The sequence below is a fragment of the Anomaloglossus baeobatrachus genome, chromosome 5, assembly GCF_048569485.1.
Source record: "Anomaloglossus baeobatrachus isolate aAnoBae1 chromosome 5, aAnoBae1.hap1, whole genome shotgun sequence".
NCBI classification, from domain to species: domain Eukaryota; kingdom Metazoa; phylum Chordata; class Amphibia; order Anura; family Aromobatidae; genus Anomaloglossus; species Anomaloglossus baeobatrachus.
The window spans coordinates 270,108,167-270,127,239 of NC_134357.1; the positions used below are offsets into that span (position 1 = coordinate 270,108,167).

General features: G+C 50.6%; 1 protein-coding gene across 1 annotated transcript in view; it reads right to left on the bottom strand.

Annotated features, from left to right (window-relative positions):
- LOC142309964 (membrane-spanning 4-domains subfamily A member 4A-like) overlaps positions 1–19,073 on the bottom strand; it is a 163,236-nt gene that overhangs the window by 45,007 nt on the left and 99,156 nt on the right. The window contains exon 4 of the mRNA XM_075347437.1: positions 18,786–18,842. Within this exon, the coding sequence (XP_075203552.1) occupies positions 18,786–18,842 (57 nt within the window). The remainder of the gene's footprint in view (positions 1–18,785; positions 18,843–19,073) is intronic.

Here is a 19,073-nt window from a genome sequence, read left to right on the forward strand (position 1 = left end):
TCGGGTTTCAGTCATGGGGGCAATGCTGATGTGGAGCCCTACAGGTGCGGTGCAGCAGGGTATTACCCTTAGGGACTCCACGGGATGGGACGGTCTGGTCACAGGTAGGGAACCTTCGTGTTGGGATTCGTCGTGACGCCACTCTCAGAATTGCGGTCAGTGAGGACCGCCACTGCAGGTTAAGGGCTGCCTGGGGCTGATGGTGGGTGCAGTCGGTTGTAATAGCCTCCTGAGAGTAAGGCCAGCCCCAGGTCCCTGTGTACGTGGGTGAGACCACAGGTCGCAGAATGACTCAAACACAGTCCAAGAAGTCTTTTAACGTGTTTACTCACTGTTTAGAGGTCACGGTGAGATGCCCGGGCGACACTGTGATAACCAGGTGGAACCAGGAATTCCAGGAGGCCGTTCTGAGGGTAGCTGTCCACTCGCCTTCCTTGCACTCTTTCTGTTTTAGGAGGATCCTTTGCTTGAAGCGTGGTAGGACCCCTCCAGGGAAGCTGTTACCACCCTGCTCCCCTCTCTCTGGCTCGTCTGCCGGCAGCGTGGCCTTGGTGGGATGGCTTCTGGCCCTGTCCCCTTATGGGCCTGGTGATTGCTGCTTGGCTCAAGCTCTGTGTAGTCGTGGTGAGGGCATGAAGTACCCCCCCCCACCTGTAGGTTAAGCAGCTCTGGATGATCTGCTGCCTGTACTGGGGACCTAGTTCCCCTTGTGTGCTCGGATACCGGGATCTCCGTACTCAGCCACCCTTCTCTCTGGATGATTTTCAGGCCGACCCACGGTACTCCTTTCTCCCCCGCTTTCAGCTACTGCACTCCTCAGGACCTGTCTGACACGAGAGCTCCTCTGCTCCCTTCCACACACTTCAACTTCTTCCTCCAGACTCTCCTCTTCCTCTCTCTCTCTGCCCTGCTTCCTAGCAACCAGCCCCTGAACACACCCCCAGCTGGGAATTGAAAGTTAACCCCTTCTGGCTACCCAAGGGTCCCCTCTGGTAATGTGGGAGGCCTGATCACTATATGTTTGTGTGTGCACCTCATCCTGGCCTTTGGAGATTACCTGGAAGCATTGCTCCCGCATGGGTGCAATACTCTGTGGTGCCTGACCAGGTCAGGGGCGCCACATTCCCCCTTAGTTATCATCAGCACGTCCTCGGGCTGCAAAGACAAGAGAAAGAAAAAAGGTAAATACAAACTTTTCCCACACAGGGGCAATTATTTACATTTAAACATGCCAGGTACCATTCCACTACCAACCACCCACATGTCCGAACCCCACCCAAAAACCTCCAGGAGGTAGGTCGCCGGTCCTTTTGGTGACCAGGGCTGGGCCATCACATTCCCCAGACCTTTCCTCCAATCTTCCTCTCCTGAGGGGAGTGGTGTAAGGTAGGCCCCATAAACAGGCGTACCCGCTTCCGAGTGTTGGAGGGCAGGCCCCATAAACAGGCGTGCCCCCTTGTTGGTGCAGAGCCATGCCCCTCAACAGGCAGACTCTGTGGTTGATACCAAGGAGGTAACTTTTTACAATGCAAAAGTTTGTGGTTAAATCCAGTTCATAACCAGTGGTCTAACATTTTAAGGAGGTCTCACAATAGTCCTTGTGGGCACATTTCGCTTAAACGTTACCTAACTGTAAACAGGTTAAACATTACATTTCATACCGTCACTTTGAACTAAACTGTACTTTCTCTATAGCGTAATGGGAGCTGACCAAAGTTGCTGCGGGTTGACCTACGCAGTACTATACTGTCATCTGTCTGAGGTTGTGTCCTCCCACCCGATGTATGTGTCTCAATGTGAATAATAGGTGTGCTAGGTATTGATACCAGTGCATGGTCTTCTGCTTCAGCTACATTTGGCTCTTCCAGGTTCTGAACAGGTTCTTCTGGGTCTCTTACTTCTCCAGATTGAGGGAATGTAATAACCGGAATAACTACTGCTCCATTGTAGTGAGGCCAACTTGCTGGAAAATCTCCAAGTACAGTATGGATCATCTTTTCTTTTGGTTCTTGAACTGGCAAAGGGTTGGGAATTTCTTCAGGGATTCTTAGTTGTTCAGGACATTTCTTTAAGCGATCTCTAGAAACGACAGCTGTTGTTTTTCCTCCATCTTTGCTGATAAGGCATGTCTTTTCATTGCTAAGCGTCGATGGTAACACAGTATAGGGTTCTTCTTCCCAGTGATTGTCAAGTTTATGACGTCTTCTCTTTCTTTTGAGAACTATATCTCCTGGCATCAAAGGAACAGCAGGTGCTTTTCGATTGTAGGCCTTTTCTTGTTTCTCACGCTGCTGAGTCAGGCTTCGCTCCACACACTCTTGTACTTTCTTGTATTGGGCTTGGCGGTTGGAATCCCAATCAGCTCCTTGTTGATGGTCTTCAGGGGTCTCAACTCCCATTTCCAGATCTACTGGCAATCTCCCTGGTCTGGTCCTCATCAGGTATGCCGGTGTGCAGTTCGTGGAACTCACAGGGATGTTGTTATACATGTCCACTAGATCGGGCAGTTTTTCCGGCCACTGACTTCGTTCTTCTAGTGGGAGAGTCTTCAGAAGGTCGAGAATGATGTGGTTCATCTTCTCACACATGCCATTGGTCTGAGGATGGTAAGGCGTAGTACGGATCTTCTGGCAGCCGTATAGGTTACAAAACTCCTTAAACACTTCAGCTTCAAAGGCTGGTCCTTGGTCAGTGAGCACTTGATCTGGATAGCCATGTGGTCGACAGAAATGTGTCTGGAAAGCTTTGGCTGCAGTCTGACCTGTCAAGTCCTTGACTGGTACTACCACCAGGAATCTGGAGTAGTGGTCAACCATAGTGAGAGCGTAGTTGTAGTCTTGTCTGCTGGGTGCCAACTTTACATGGTCCAGGGCCACTATCTCCAGGGGCCGTTTAGTTTGGATTGGCTGGAGTGGTGCTCTCTGGCTGTGCTGGTCTTTTCTTCTAAGATTGCAGGGCCCGCAGTTTCGACACCACTTCTCTAGGGCAGATCCCACCCAGTAGAATCTTACTTTAAGTAGGGCCTCCAGTTTCTTCCAACCAAAGTGGCCTGCACCATTGTGATAGGCTTCTAGCACCATCCTCGTATCCTTCTGTGGTACAATCACTTGCCACACCTTCTCATGCGTCCTCGGGTCAATGATGCTCCTGTAAAGTTTGTCTTGATAGATGAATAATCGACCCCTCTCCTTCCATAGGTACTGTGCCTCAGGTGGGGCTCCTTTGTCAAGGCTGGCGCCAGGCTGGCTGATCAGTTTCTTTACCAAGCCTACCGCTGGGTCATTTTCCTGGGTCTCCTTCCAGTTGTAGTGAGGTAGTGGGTTCAGGGTCACCTCTTGGCGGTTGGCACGCGACTGCCGACACTGTTTTGCTCCATGGCGATGGAACGCTGGCAGCTCAATCTCTTCAAGATCATCTACATCTTCACCCTCGTCTGCTAGGTGAGGCATCCTGGACAGAGCATCTGCGTTGCCGTTCTTGCGGCCAGCTCGATACTTGACAGTAAAGTCATAATTCGCCAGTCGGGCTACCCAACGCTGCTCCATGGCACCCAATTTAGCAGTGTCCAAGTGGGTCAGGGGGTTGTTGTCCGTGAAGACAGTGAATTTGGTGGCTTGAACCGCTCTGTGATAGCCCATACCATGGCCAGGAACTCTAGCTTGAATGAGCTATAATTCTCCGGGTTTCTTTCAGTAGGCCTGAGCTTCCTGCTGGCGTAAGCAATCACACGCTCTTTGCCTCCCTGCACCTGTGAAAGCACTGCTCCCAGTCCCACATTACTGGCATCTGTGTACAGTACGAATGGCAGACCGTAGTCAGGGTAGGCTAGGATCTCTTCACCCGTCAAGGCCCCTTTCATTTGTCTGAAGGAGTGTTCTTCTGCTTCTCCCCAGTGAAATGGCGGGCCGGAGATCTTTCCTCTCTTCTTTGGGTGGCCTACCAGGAGCTCTTGCAAAGGCGCTGCCATTTTCGTGTAGCCCTTGATGAACCTTCTGTAGTAGCCTACCAAGCCAAGGAACTGACGTACCTCCCGGACGGTAGTAGGTGTGGGCCATTCCTGGATGACTGTGACCTTCTCTGGGTCCGGTGCTACTCCTTCTGCACTGACCACGTGACCTAGGTACTGGACCTTTGGCTTCAGTAAATGGCACTTGGATGGTTTCAGCTTCATTCCATATCGGGATAGTGCTTCAAAGACTTCAGCCAGGTGTTTCAGGTGGTCCTCGTAGGTCTTGGAGTACACGATGACATCATCCAGGTAGAGCAGGACGGTTTCAAAGTTGAGGTGCCCTAGGCAGCATTCCATAAGCCTCTGGAAGGTCCCGGGGGCATTGCAGAGTCCAAATGGCATGCTGTTGAACTCACAGAGGCCCATTGGGGTGGTGAAGGCCGTCTTCTCCCGATCTTCTTCTGCTACAGATACTTGCCAGTAGCCACTAGTAAGATCTAGGGTAGAAAAGTAGTTAGAGGCTTTCAAGGCAGCGAGGGATTCCTCTATCCTTGGCAAAGGGTAGGCATCCTTGTGTGTTATCTGATTTATCCGTCTGTAATCCACACACATCCTCATTGTGCCATCCTTCTTTCTTACCAGGACCAGGGGAGCCGCCCAGGGGCTACAACTGTCCCTTATGACGCCTGCCTCCTTCATGTCCTTCAGCATGTCCTTTGTGCGCTGGTAATGGGCTGGTGGAATAGGCCTATGTCTTTCCTTAATGGGAGGATGACTGCCTGTGGGTATGTGATGTTGCACCCCTTTGATCCTACCAAAGTCTAGTGGGTTCTTACTAAAGACCTGCTCGTATTCCTGCACGACCCTGTAAACCCCATGTTTCTGGTAGTCGGGTGTAGAGTCAGTCCCCACGTGTAGTTTCTGGCACCAATCCTCTAACTGCTTTTGGGAGGTCTCGCCCTCTTTTGAGTCAGCTTGTGTCAGGGGACCTACAGGTGTTATGGCGTCATCTGAGCATGTAAACAGTTTGGCTATGGTAGCGTACCTTGGTAGTCTGGCTTCCTCCTCCCCACAGTTCAACACTCGTACAGGCACTCGTCCCTTGTGTACATCAACTACCCCCCTGGCTGTCAGAATCGTGGGCCAGTGGTCTGAATGAGTGGGCTCTAGTACAGCCTGGTAATCTTGTCCTCTGAGACCTACCGCTGCTCTACACCACATCATCATTTCACTCCGTGGGGGTATCACAATGGGGTTTGCATCCATCACCCGTACACTACCAATCTCACCGCCAGTCTGTTTTACCTGTTGCTTCCTCAGAATGATTCGGATCTCCTTTTGCAAGGCTCTTTGCGACCTGCCCTCAGCACCTTCAACAATCTGGTGAAGCAACAACAACACTTCCTCTAGGCAATTTTCTATGACATTAGTGCCTAAAATCATTTGCGGGTTCCTTTCTCTAATATCAGTGTCCACAACAATCAGTCCTTGTCCCTTCATTTCCTGCCTTCCCACCTTTATGGTTACCTCTTTGACCCCGATCTGGTCTATAGGTTGTCCGTTGGCAGCATAGATGGTGAGGGAGGGGTCCGGTGGTCGGAGATCGTCGTCCGACCAAAACCTCCGATAAAGGACATACGGGATCGTGGTGACCTGAGAGCCGGTGTCCAATAACGCCGGGGTAGGGATCCCGTCCAGGACGATGGACAGGACAGGACGTCCACCCACGTACTGATCACAGCAGCGACTTGGGCCTGATCTTCTTAATCCTGAGGACTGGCCCCCGGCCCCAGGTTTGGCTCGTTTAAAGGACAGGCCCTTGCATAGTGTCCTGCCTCCTGGCAACGACGACAGATGGGTTGTCCAGATGAGTCATAGCGATCACTGCTCCTGCCTCGGGTTGGGGGACCTCTTCTCCTCCGCATCCAAGGGACGTCCTCTGGGTTGTCAGCTAGCAGGATCCGATGAGGGACTTTGGTCTCTGAGGGCAACTGCATTGCTTTCAGGATTTGTGCGACGTCCTTAGTGAGCTGTTGCACCTGGGAGGATAGTGTATTTATGGTCTCTGCTGGCGTGTTGAGTCCTTTTGCAGTTACCAGGGCCTGCGAGGAGGATTCCGCTCCTGCAGCCGTGGAACTGGCAGGCCATGCTGGTGCGACGGGGTCTGTGTCCACAGGAGGTTGGAGTGCTTTCACTGCCCTGTCTTTCAGAATGGCAAAGTCCACGTCAGGGTGTTCCAGGGACCACAGCTTCATCTGCTTCCCATCCTCAGGAGAGCGCAGGCCCCGCAAGAATTGTTCCTTCATCATCCGGTTTCCTTCCTGATCACTGACAGGGTCCACCAGCTTGAGAGCCCGTAGTGCAGCCTGCAGCCTGAGGGCATAGTCTCTTATACTATCTTGGGGCTTCTGACGGCAGTTATAGAAGTCCGTCCTCAGCTCTCCCTCTGTGCGGTGTTCAAAAGCAGCTGCTAGTTTGGCAAAGATGGTCTCAACAGAGCCCCGGTCATCATTGGTCCAGGACTCAGCCTCCAATTCTGCTGCTTCAGTCAATTGTCCCAGCACCACAGCGGCCCTCTGCTTACCAGTCATCGCGTGCATGTCTAGCAGGGTGTTGATCTTCTTCTTAAACCCGGTCAGCGTGTCTATTTTACCGGCGTATTGGGGCAGCCATTGCGCTCCTGGGACATACAGCAAGGAAACTGGCATTATGGGGGAGATTTCAGCCGGCGCGGCTGCGACCGCGGCACCGGCACCAGGCGCTGCTGCGTCCAGCGCGACGGGGGCTGGCATCGCTTGGGCTGCGTCGCCCTGACCAGGGGCATTACCTCCTGCAGCGTCCATTTTTCTTCAAAAATCCCCGCGCCCCCTTTCCACTTCCTGGGTCAGTACGCTCTCTGAATTGTGGGGATCCTGGGGCGGCCACACCTCTTCGTGGGCGGTGCTCTTCTCCCTCGCGCGGGCTGCAGCGCGCGCTTCTGAAGATGGCAATATGGCGGCGGTTCGATTTTTGCGGTCGGACCTCTGAGGCGCACGGTCACCTGTCTGAACAGGTCTAGTCCAAATCCTGTTCGTGACGCCAGATCTGTGGAGCCCTACAGGTGCGGTGCAGCAGGGTATTACCCTTAGGGACTCCACGGGATGGGACGGTCTGGTCACAGGTAGGGAACCTTCGTGTTGGGATTCGTCGTGACGCCACTCTCAGAATTGCGGTCAGTGAGGACCGCCACTGCAGGTTAAGGGCTGCCTGGGGCTGATGGTGGGTGCAGTCGGTTGTAATAGCCTCCTGAGAGTAAGGCCAGCCCCAGGTCCCTGTGTACGTGGGTGAGACCACAGGTCGCAGAATGACTCAAACACAGTCCAAGAAGTCTTTTAACGTGTTTACTCACTGTTTAGAGGTCACGGTGAGATGCCCGGGCGACACTGTGATAACCAGGTGGAACCAGGAATTCCAGGAGGCCGTTCTGAGGGTAGCTGTCCACTCGCCTTCCTTGCACTCTTTCTGTTTTAGGAGGATCCTTTGCTTGAAGCGTGGTAGGACCCCTCCAGGGAAGCTGTTACCACCCTGCTCCCCTCTCTCTGGCTCGTCTGCCGGCAGCGTGGCCTTGGTGGGATGGCTTCTGGCCCTGTCCCCTTATGGGCCTGGTGATTGCTGCTTGGCTCAAGCTCTGTGTAGTCGTGGTGAGGGCATGAAGTACCCCCCCCCACCTGTAGGTTAAGCAGCTCTGGATGATCTGCTGCCTGTACTGGGGACCTAGTTCCCCTTGTGTGCTCGGATACCGGGATCTCCGTACTCAGCCACCCTTCTCTCTGGATGATTTTCAGGCCGACCCACGGTACTCCTTTCTCCCCCGCTTTCAGCTACTGCACTCCTCAGGACCTGTCTGACACGAGAGCTCCTCTGCTCCCTTCCACACACTTCAACTTCTTCCTCCAGACTCTCCTCTTCCTCTCTCTCTCTGCCCTGCTTCCTAGCAACCAGCCCCTGAACACACCCCCAGCTGGGAATTGAAAGTTAACCCCTTCTGGCTACCCAAGGGTCCCCTCTGGTAATGTGGGAGGCCTGATCACTATATGTTTGTGTGTGCACCTCATCCTGGCCTTTGGAGATTACCTGGAAGCATTGCTCCCGCATGGGTGCAATACTCTGTGGTGCCTGACCAGGTCAGGGGCGCCACACTGACGTGGGTTCAGTCACCCTTCACGTGATCAGTGGGCCGCCGATGGCAGCAGGGAAAAGCTCGTTCCCCACCGGAGTGCATTGCATAAAAGTGACAGCGTGATCTAAGAAGTTAACAGGCGATCCACCCTCGCATGTTAGCTGCACATATCGGCTGTTCAGATCAGCTGACATGTGCAGGGAAAGATGTGGGCTTGCACGCTGAGGGAGGCGATCTAGGACGTATATATACATCCTAGGTCATTAAGGCGTTAATCATCATGATTAAGGGTGTATAGCACGAGAAATCACCTGTCACATCCTCACCTGCAGTACCACTGGCTGACTTTAGGTGGCATGTGTCTTCCAGCTGAAGTTACCACTATTCAACTACAGTCAATGGGAATACACCACACCCTTCTAATTCTCCCTCCTGTGTGCTGGTCACTGCCAGATATAGTTTGTATTCCTGCTAGACTATGGTTCTACCTGCTCTGGTTATTGATTCCCGTTTTGACCCCGGCCTGTTTTCTGGCTACTCTCCTGCTTGACGTATTTGTACCTCGCTGCCATCTTCAGTTTTGACCTCTGCCTGATTTCCTGTCTATGCCCTTGTCTGCCGATTTTTGTCCCTGTTCTACATCTCCTGGTTTGACTCTGCCGGACTACTACTCTCATCTGTCTCATCTGGACTGCACCCTGTCATAGGTAGTGATCTCCGAGGCCCTATGTAATTCCAAATCTCTGTATAGGGGTTAAAGGGTTTCAGGGTTCTCGGGATATTGCTTAGTGAGTGGCTTTCCTCTATCCTGTCCATATCAGCCATCCTGGGACTGTGGTTCCGGGCAGGCATCACATCATCATGATTAAAGGTGTATAACACCAGAATGCGTTGATTGCCATTTATTCGGCTTCATTCCTCATGAGTTTGTGACTTTTTTTTAGTGCTATCTATTTAGTACATGATAGACTCTGGATTTTATTTGACTTTACAATAAAGGATTAATTTTGTTCAGTGCAGCCTTGTCCGTATCCTGTTCGTGACGCCAAATTTAAGCTGTGTCGCCCAGGGAATGGGGTACTCGGTCCCGTGCAGAATCTGTATATGGGAATGTCACTCTGGTGGCCGTTGCCCGTTCCCATGCCCTAGGGACACTTAATAAAAAGGGGATATGTACATGGGATACAGAGTTAATGTTTGTGACGCCACCTGCAGGTTGTGGTTAAGAATGGAAAACTGCCGCTGCTCAACGTGGTATTCCCAGGGATGATGGTAGTGGCAGCTATGGTGGTAGGCCCTCCACAGGTAGGGCTGTGCCTGGGAGATGTATGGTGTATAATGATGGAGACCACACCAGGTTAACTTTACCAGTCTCTACTCACTGTGGACCCAGGGATTGCTGGTTCAGGTCCCGGGAGGACCAGTGCCAATGTAGTGACCCAGGTTGCTTTGTCCCCGGAACTCTCTGTAGATTGAGTCCCCGTAGCATGGAGCGTTTGGGAACCTCGACCATCCCTTTTGGGGTACAGTCTCCTTCTCCGTACGGCGGACAGTGCAGACCCTGCAGGGAGGTAAGTGTCCGAACCCCGATCCTAGTCTACTGCTGATGCCCCCGGATTATTTGGTTCGATAAAGTCCATGAAGATGTCCTCACCATGCAGGTATTTATCAAACCGTTTAAAATTTGACATTTGACCTAGGACCCTGTGCCCCGTTTGTGCTCTGGTCCCAGCGATATCTCGGTACCCGTCCTGGCGACCTCTCTCCTGTGCCCCTGGGTCGCCGTTACACGGACCCAGCTCATGCACGTCCGCACACCTCCTCCATGTGCTCTTGACTTCAGACTTCCTCTGACTGAATGCTGATCCCTCCCAAAAGGCTGGCTATACCCAGGGACTCGATCCCATGGCGACCATCCCCTTACATGGTTAACCCTTTATGCCCAGTGTGGAGAGGATAACTAGGATTTTAGATGTGTGTTGGTGGAATCGGCAGTGGTACTCCAGGTCCCAGGGGGTAGGTCCTGTATCCCCTAGAGGATGTGTTTCGCCCGGGGACCAGGGGGTACTCAGATCCGGGCCACAGAGTCACTTCTGTGGGTATCACGATGGCGTGACCCGGTCTGTGATCCCAGGCTCCACAGTAAAAGGGGTTTTGTTAGGGGAGATTGTCCGTGACGCCACCCACGGTTGTGGTGATGGTGGAACACCACCGCTGCTCTGGAAGGGGATCCCGGGAACGATGACAGTGAGCAGCGTAGTTGTTATGTCCCCTCCGTGGGTAGGGGGGTTGGTTGTCCCGGGGCCCGATGATGGGGTAAGCAGGGGGCGGCAGGGCGCAGTGCTGCAGTGCAGTGCCCGAGGGCACGGGTGTACTCACAATAAAGTCACACGGAGTCACTGGTGAACTAAGAATTGCCGGTGTCCGCGGCCTCCGGTACGGGGGTGTTAGTGTCCCACACACGGTGCAGCAGCCCTGGTTGTTCCTTCCCTGCAGCAAAGTGCCTTTTCTCCAAACACTCTTCCTCTTTCTCCTCAGCCGGGAACGGGGAATCTACTCCCCTGTAGTGATCCGGGTACCCAGGTACCGAGGGGCCACCGCCCGGCTCCGGCTACCTGTTCTGGCCCCTTCCTCACTACGGCCTGCCCCGGCCCTTTTGGAGAACGCTTCACTCCCAGCCGGGAGCTAAACTCCAGACGTCTGTCCTGTCTGCACTCCACACACTCTCTGCTCCAGCCCCTCCCCTCTCCTCTCCTTTTCCCTTACACTGGGGGCTGTGCTTTGTCTGGCTGCACCGGTGTGAGATCAGGTTACCAACGAGGATTAACTCTTTATGTGACAACCTGGCTGTGCCAGGGCGTCACACACCCCCTTGGTAAAACACGGCCCGTCCTCGGGCCGTCTAGGCACCGACATTTTATTAAACTGGAAAAAGATAAAACATCAAACACAAGCATGTTCAATCCTCCCACAACGGGATGCACATTGCTTCAACATTGCAACAACAAATAACACTTTTAATAATGTTAACGTAACGGGTCCTTCAGTCACCCACCCAAACAACCTAGCCTTGGTGCTGCCCCTAAAACCCAGGCAGCACCCCTTGACCCCAGTCCAGAAACAGCTCCAAATTGGTCAACGGGACCGGTACTTCGCTGCCGTTGCGGCCGGGCGGACTGCCGGAGCCGTCGTCATCTCCGTCGCGGCCGGGCGGACTGCCGGGGCCGGTGGCAGGGTGGTGACAAAGGTGAGGCCTGGGGACCCCAGGTCTGGGTCCTCCCCCACAGACGCTGCGGGCTCCGCTACCGGTAACAGGGGTAACGGCTCGGTGCATCGCTGCGGCGGCCTCTTCCAGGAACCAAATGCTGGCAGAGTCCTGGCGTCCCTGCTTCCACAGTCCTTGTCACATAAGCTGCGGTTCCTTTCTACTGCTCCCCCTTGGTACTCGGGAGCAGTCCTTCCAGCAACTTTTAAAGTTTCCCTTTCGCTTCCGGTCCTCCGGAGCTTCACTTCCGCCCGCGTTCTCGGGGGGGCGGAGCCTCTTTTTCGCGCCCAACGCTTGGGGAAGAAGGTGCTGGGCGGGAGATTTTCGCGCCAAAATGGCGGCAAAGATGGCGATTTTAAGATTTTTGCAGCGGATCACCGCTGACAGTCCAGAATAAGGCGCACTTCCTCCAGGTAACTGGATGGGTTCGATCCTGTTCGTGACGCCAAATGTTTCGCCCGGGGACCAGGGGGTACTCAGATCCGGGCCACAGAGTCACTTCTGTGGGTATCACGATGGCGTGACCCGGTCTGTGATCCCAGGCTCCACAGTAAAAGGGGTTTTGTTAGGGGAGATTGTCCGTGACGCCACCCACGGTTGTGGTGATGGTGGAACACCACCGCTGCTCTGGAAGGGGATCCCGGGAGCGATCACAGGGAGCAGCGTAGTTGTTATGTCCCCTCCGTGGGTAGGGGGGTTGGTTGTCCCGGGGCCTGATGATGGGTTAAGCAGGGGGCGGCAGGGCGCAGTGCTGCAGTGCAGTGCCCGAGGGCACGGGTGTACTCACAATAAAGTCACACGGAGTCACTGGTGAACTAAGAATTGCCGGTGTCCGCGGCCTCCGGTACGGGGGTGTTAGTGTCCCACACACGGTGCAGCAGCCCTGGTTGTTCCTTCCCTGCAGCAAAGTGCCTTTTCTCCAAACACTCTTCCTCTTTCTCCTCAGCCGGGAACGGGGAATCTACTCCCCTGTAGTGATCCGGGTACCCAGGTACCGAGGGGCCACCGCCCGGCTCCGGCTACCTGTTCTGGCCCCTTCCTCACTACGGCCTGCCCCGGCCCTTTTGGAGAACGCTTCACTCCCAGCCGGGAGCTAAACTCCAGACGTCTGTCCTGTCTGCACTCCACACACTCTCTGCTCCAGCCCCTCCCCTCTCCTCTCCTTTTCCCTTACACTGGGGGCTGTGCTTTGTCTGGCTGCACCGGTGTGAGATCAGGTTACCAAGGAGGATTAACTCTTTATGTGACAACCTGGCTGTGCCAGGGCGTCACAGATGCAGTTCCCTGTAGTGCCCTGAGGGTCTCAGGGGTGCTACAATAGCCCTTTAAGGCAGTGTTTCTCAACTCTAGTCCTCATGACCCACCAACAGATCATGTTTTCAAGTTTTCCTCAATCAGGTTTTCAGGATTTCCTTAATGTTGCACAGGTGATGGAATTATCCCCTGTTTAATATTGAGGAAAACCTGAAAACATGATCTGTTTTTGGGTCTTGAGGACTGGAGCTGAGAAACACTGCTTTTGGCCTCTTTCACACGTCCGTGTCTCCGGTACGTGTTTGGTCCATTTCCTCATGTACCGGAGACACGGACACACGTAGACCTATTAAAATCAATGGGTCTGCGCTCACATGCGTGTTCCGCCATGGACCGTGTGTACGTGGGGAGCATATGTGTGCTCGTTTTTCACGGACGTGTCAAAGGTGCGTATTATATATATATATATATATATATATATATATATATATATATATATATATTATATACAGGATGCAGTCCTCCATACTTCTAACGAAGGACAGATACCAACAAAATCACCCTTTTGACTGCAAAAGAAACAAATCCCCACCTTGCAGTTGTAGGAGGGTGACCTGTGGACTGCGACCCTCCTGAAGATGCTATGACTTATTGGTGTATATTTATATGTGTGCAATGTTGTTTACATGTGTCTACTTTTTGGGTGCACTGTTGCCAGCCCACCATCAGGTGTCACTGCTGCCTGGTTCCTTAGCTTAGGAGAGAGCTTAGGGTTGGGATGGTGTGAAGGGGCTGAATGAGTTAAAAGGGAAGTAGGGTGGCCCACAGTGTGGATTAGGGTATGGGCACTTCCTGGTTCTAGTCAGACAGGGACACCATGGAATAGTGAGAAGAAGCTGTTTCTGTGAAAGGTATAGCAAGAGACGTCCAGAGAAATTCGGCCAGACCCTCAGAGGTACCCCAGGAAACCCTATCAAGTGGAAAAAGAATTATTTTCAGCAGCCAGGTGCAGAAATAGGCATGGACCGGACCTGAAGTTGTGGGCCTTGATTCTAGCGGACTTTCCGGGTTGCAACTGACTCCAATAGGACCGGTCAGGCGTGAGGTAACATGGACCTGGGCAAACGGGTCATCACAGAGATAGTGGTGGAGGAACTCCGTCCGGTGGTGAAACGAATCCCTGTGGGAGGGGATGCGGACAGATTCATGTGGGACTCCTTGAATTTACTAGCTGCCACTGAGGTATTGCCAGGGGAAATAGACAGTCCTATAGACACTGGAGGAAACTGCAGGAAGGAGCAGTGTGCAGAAAATTGAGTAAAGAAAACAAAAAGCAACATGCCTGTAATGTTCAAGCTATATGCCCGCAGCGGATGTAACACGCCTGTAATGTTGAAGCTATGTGCCTGCAGTGGATGTAACATGCCTGTAACGTTGAAGCTATGTGCCCGCAGTGGATGTAACATGCCTGTAACGTTGAAGCTATGTGCCCGCAGTGGATGTAACATGCCTGTAACGTTGAAGCTATGTGCCCGCAGTGGATGTAACATGCCTGTAATGTTGAAGCTATGTGCCTGCAGTGGATGTAACATGCCTGTAACGTTGAAGCTATGTGCCCGCAGTGGATGTAACATGCCTGTAACGTTGAAGCTATGTGCCCGCAGTGGATGTAACATGCCTGTAACGTTGAAGCTATGTGCCCGCAGTGGATGTAACATGCCTGTAACGTTGAAGCTATGTGCCCGCAGCGGATGTGCTCCACAGAAGCTGTGTAAGTTAAATGTTATCCTGGACTTCGTGTCTGAATTTGTCCTGAAGAGATGTTGCGTTGTCCCTGGCTGCACTATGGAGATGATAGGAGTGCAGCATAGAAGAGAGACGCTGCCTGGAAGCAGGGGCTCGACTCTACCCACGACTACAGCCCCCTGCCACCCCCACAACATGGTGAACCACAGGAGGCCCAGCCTGAGGAACTGCCCCCCCAACTGCATGGGTTCATCTGGAACCAAGACAGAGCTTTCACCCACAGGGAAATCTATAGAAAAAGGAGTTAACACAGGTCTATCCCTTAAGCGTTTATCAATCTGGATGGCTAAAGCCATAGTGGCCTCTAAAGACTCATGCACTTCATACATGGCCAAGATATTTTTTAATCTTTCAGATAGGCCCTGACTAAAATGATTTCCAAGGGTGGGATCAATGAACCTAGTGTCAGTGAATCATCTGCGGAATGCTGAACAAAATTCTTCTGCTGACTGATCTCCCTGCCGAAGCCTACGTTCCTTAGATTCAGCAAGGGAGACTCGGTATTGGTCATCATAAATAACACCCCCGGCCACAAAAAAACCTCATCTACTGTCTGAAAGGACTGAGTGGTGATCACAGCCTGCCATCTGCTGTCAGCCTGAGGTGTCTCTTGGCAGCTACTCCTGGCAGAGCACACAGCTCTGACAGGAGGAGCTTCCAGGGACCGAGGTCAGTACATGTTGTGGCGACCAGTGATCACAGCCTGCCGTCTGCTGTTAGCCTGGGATGTCGCTTGGCAGCCAAGGTCAGCACATGCTGTGGTGAGCGGTGGCACGGGCCCCGCAGTACACATGTGTCGCGGCAGTGACATCATGGGTTCACCCACGTTTATTCTGAGTGACACACAATCAGAATAAACTTGGCTGTACCCCTGGCGTCACAGCTGCAAGCCGCACAGGACGGCCTGTGTCACGGCATTGACATGCCTGCAGATTGTGCGGCTCACTTCAGTTGCAGCCTGAACCTCACAGCGGGCAGTGTTGTTCTATGGCGCTCACAGTGAACGTCAGACGTAGCAAAGCTGAACCACTGTGGGACCTCATCTGGATTACGTCGGACCTAAAGGAGTGTATGGGGAATTAATAAAGTGGTGAAAGAGGGTGCTTTTTTGTCTTTTATTTCAAATAAAGTATTTTTTGGGTGTTTGTGTTTATTTACTTTCACTTACAGACTAATGATGGGTGATTTCTTATAGATGCCTTCCATGATTAATCTAGGACTTAGTGGCAGCTATGGGCTGCTATTAACTCCTTATTACCCCAATTGCCACCACACTAGGGCATTCGGAATGAGCCGGGTAAAGAACTGGGATTGTCACATCTAATGGATGCTGCAATTCCCGGTGGCAGCTGGCTGATATTTTTAGGTTAGCAGCAGCCTAATAACCATAGGCCTCCCCAGTCTGAGAATACCAGCCCTCAGCTGTGAAGTTTTATCTGGGCTGGGTAGCAAAATTGGGGGGGGACCGCACGCCGTTTTTTTTAAATTATTTATTTTACTGTACTATATAGACCCACCCACAGGTGGCTGTGATTGATTGCAGTCATAGAAATGTCACTCAGCGTTGGGGCGGGTGTGACTGCAACCAATCACAGATAATAAATTCACTGCACTCATAGATTGTGATGCAAAAATTGTTTTAAATTTATTGAGGCAACTGTGAAGTAATTCTGACATTTCGACCCCGCCTGGGTCTTAGTCAAGTGTTGATTCAAGATGGGTGCCTAGGATATGGTAATTTGAGTGGATTAATAAGTACGGATACTCCATATCACCAGCCACAGTGCTGCTGCGCTAGCTAAACCCATGACCTTTATCCTCAAGGTATTCTCTACCAAACGCTATTAATTAACTCAAATTTCCATATCCTAGGCACCCATCTTGAAGCAAATCTTGACTAAGGCTATGTCCGCACTTTGCGTCCTAGTTGCAGCTCAAAACGCATGTTTTGGCACAAATTGCTTTTGCCAAAGTTGCTTTTGACCACAGAAACGCGGTAAATATGCCTGCGTATTTACCGCGTTTTAGCTGTTTTTAGCGTTTTTTACATGCTTTTCCATAGCTTAAACTTAGATGCGTTTTGATTACAAAGACACTACTAAATAAAGTTTTAACATACAAACACTATGAAAAAAGGGGGAAAAAAAAAGAATATACACAAAAATTATTAAATCATAACGAAAAGAGCGATATTTAATATACCGTAATTATAGCGGATTTATACTAAATATGGATAAAATATCATTACATTTATATTTTTCTTAAATTTAATTGTTGGACTATGTGTGTGTGTAAAGGGACATATAATTCCATTATTTTGATGTCAGAAAAGCATGCGTTTTGGTAGTCCAAAACGCATCGTTTCTGCAGCTAAAAAGCATGTAAAACGCTGGAATTTTGATGTTTATTGCCTTTTGCTACTTCTCATTGACTTCAATGTTAGTAAAACGCAGCCCAAATGGCAAAAACAATTGACATGCTGCTTCTTTGAATGCAGAGTTTTTGAAAAAATTACCATAAAACCCTCTTATAACTTAACATTTAATATTGATATTTAAAAGGTACAATACCACACTATGTGATCAAAGTGAAATAGTGCACAGAAGAGAGAGGGAATTAAATCCCTACAATGTCCGCTCCCTCCTGTGTTCTACCTAACCGTGGAGGTTGGCACCCTAAAGATACGTAGTGGCGCCCCCACTCCTCGACGGCTGTCCCTGCTAATGACCCTATGAGCCCCTAGCCAAAAGATAAAGTGCAGTGCATGTAGATAAAGTGCAGTGCAAACATATATAAAGTGATACTATGCCAAAATAGAGCTCATAAACAGCCTCAAATGATAAGGGGCCGCAATCCTATCTCAAATGAGACACTCATTAATAGCAGGGACATATAAACTTAGCTTAAACTGCCTCAACGCGTTTCCCCATCTTATGGTTCATCAGGAGGCCGATGTCCATATGCTGTGGTATGATAAGCCTGTGGCAGTAACCGTGCTGCCAGATTCACATTCATCTGAATCTGGCAGCACGGTTACTGCCACAGGCTTATCATACCACAGCATATGGACATCGGCCTCCTGATGAACCATAAGATGGGGAAACGCGTTGAGGCAGTTTAAGCTAAGTTTATATGTCCCTGCTATTAATGAGTGTCTCATTTGAGATAGAATTGCGGCCCCTTATCATTTGAGGCTGTTTATGAGCTCTATTTTGGCACAGTATCACTTTATATATGTTTGCACTGCACTTTATCTACATGCACTGCACTTTATCTTTTGGCTAGGGGCTCATAGGGTCATTAGCAGGGACAGCCGTCGAGGAGTGGGGGCGCCACTACGTATCTTTAGGGTGCCAACCTCCACGGTTAGGTAGAACACAGGAGGGAGCGGACATTGTAGGGATTTAATTCCCTCTCTCTTCTGTGCACTATTTCACTTTGATCACATAGTGTGGTATTGTACCTTTTAAATATCAATATTAAATGTTAAGTTTTAAGAGGGTTTTATGGTAATTTGTTGTATACCCTATAACTAGTGAATTTTGTTTAATGCAGAGTTTTTGCCCAAAAGGATGCAAATTAAACGCTGCGTTTGGAAACGCAAAGTGCGGACAGGAAATCAACATTTTCCATAGACTTTGCTGGAAAATCAAAACGCATGCCTTTTGGCATGAAAACGCTGCAGTTCAAAACGGACCTAAAAAGCAGCTGAAACGCAGGTGGAAACGGAAAGTGCGGACACAGCCTATGATCCAGGCGGGGTCGAAACGTCAGAATGACTTCACAGTCGCCTCAATAAATTTAAAAAATGTTTTGCATCACAATCTATGAGTGCAGTGAATTTATTTATTATCTTGGTTTGGACCCATTTTTCACTTGCACCACCATCCACTTGTCTAAGTGCAGACCAATTTTTTTGATCTATGCAACCAATCACAGACGCCAGTGGTCGGGAGAAGCAGTGAATATGTAATGAGGTTAATGAGCAGGTAGGGAAGAAGAATGAGAGGCCGCAGGAGCAGTGTGACAGCCGCACCGCACCCTGATCGGTAAGTATGAATCAATTTCCCATCCATTTCATCACTATCCCATCCCCCAGACCTCTTTGTTGGGTCCAGCAGAAAATTACTTGCATTTCCCATTGACTTTCATTGTACTCGCTATTCGTAACAAATACACGAATATTACAAAGTATTCATTGCCAGTGTAGAGATTACGAATATTACGGTACTCGCTCATCTCTAGTCCCTAAGATAAAAATTACAGCCTTCTCCATACTTGTACTTAAACTTTGCCATATTTCTAAAAGAAAATATTTAATGTGCACATCCCTAAATGTAGGAGTAACTCACCTGAGAAATGTTTTGCCTTTTTTGAGCCCGGATGGAAAGAGATCCAGCAGAGATGTACTAAAAAATAAAATTAGAAAGTGAGCCTATGTATGTTTATAAGGTCTGGACTCAAAAGAGGAGCAATAAGCAAATGAATGATATAACTGAAGTCATTGATCAGGCTGAGAAATGACAGATCAGGCAAAATTTGAATTAGCTTCTTCACGTGGATTTATTTTTTCAGACCACAGAGCTTAACATAATGTGTACAAAATAAAGAGAATACTGTACATAAATTTACCTTTCCAC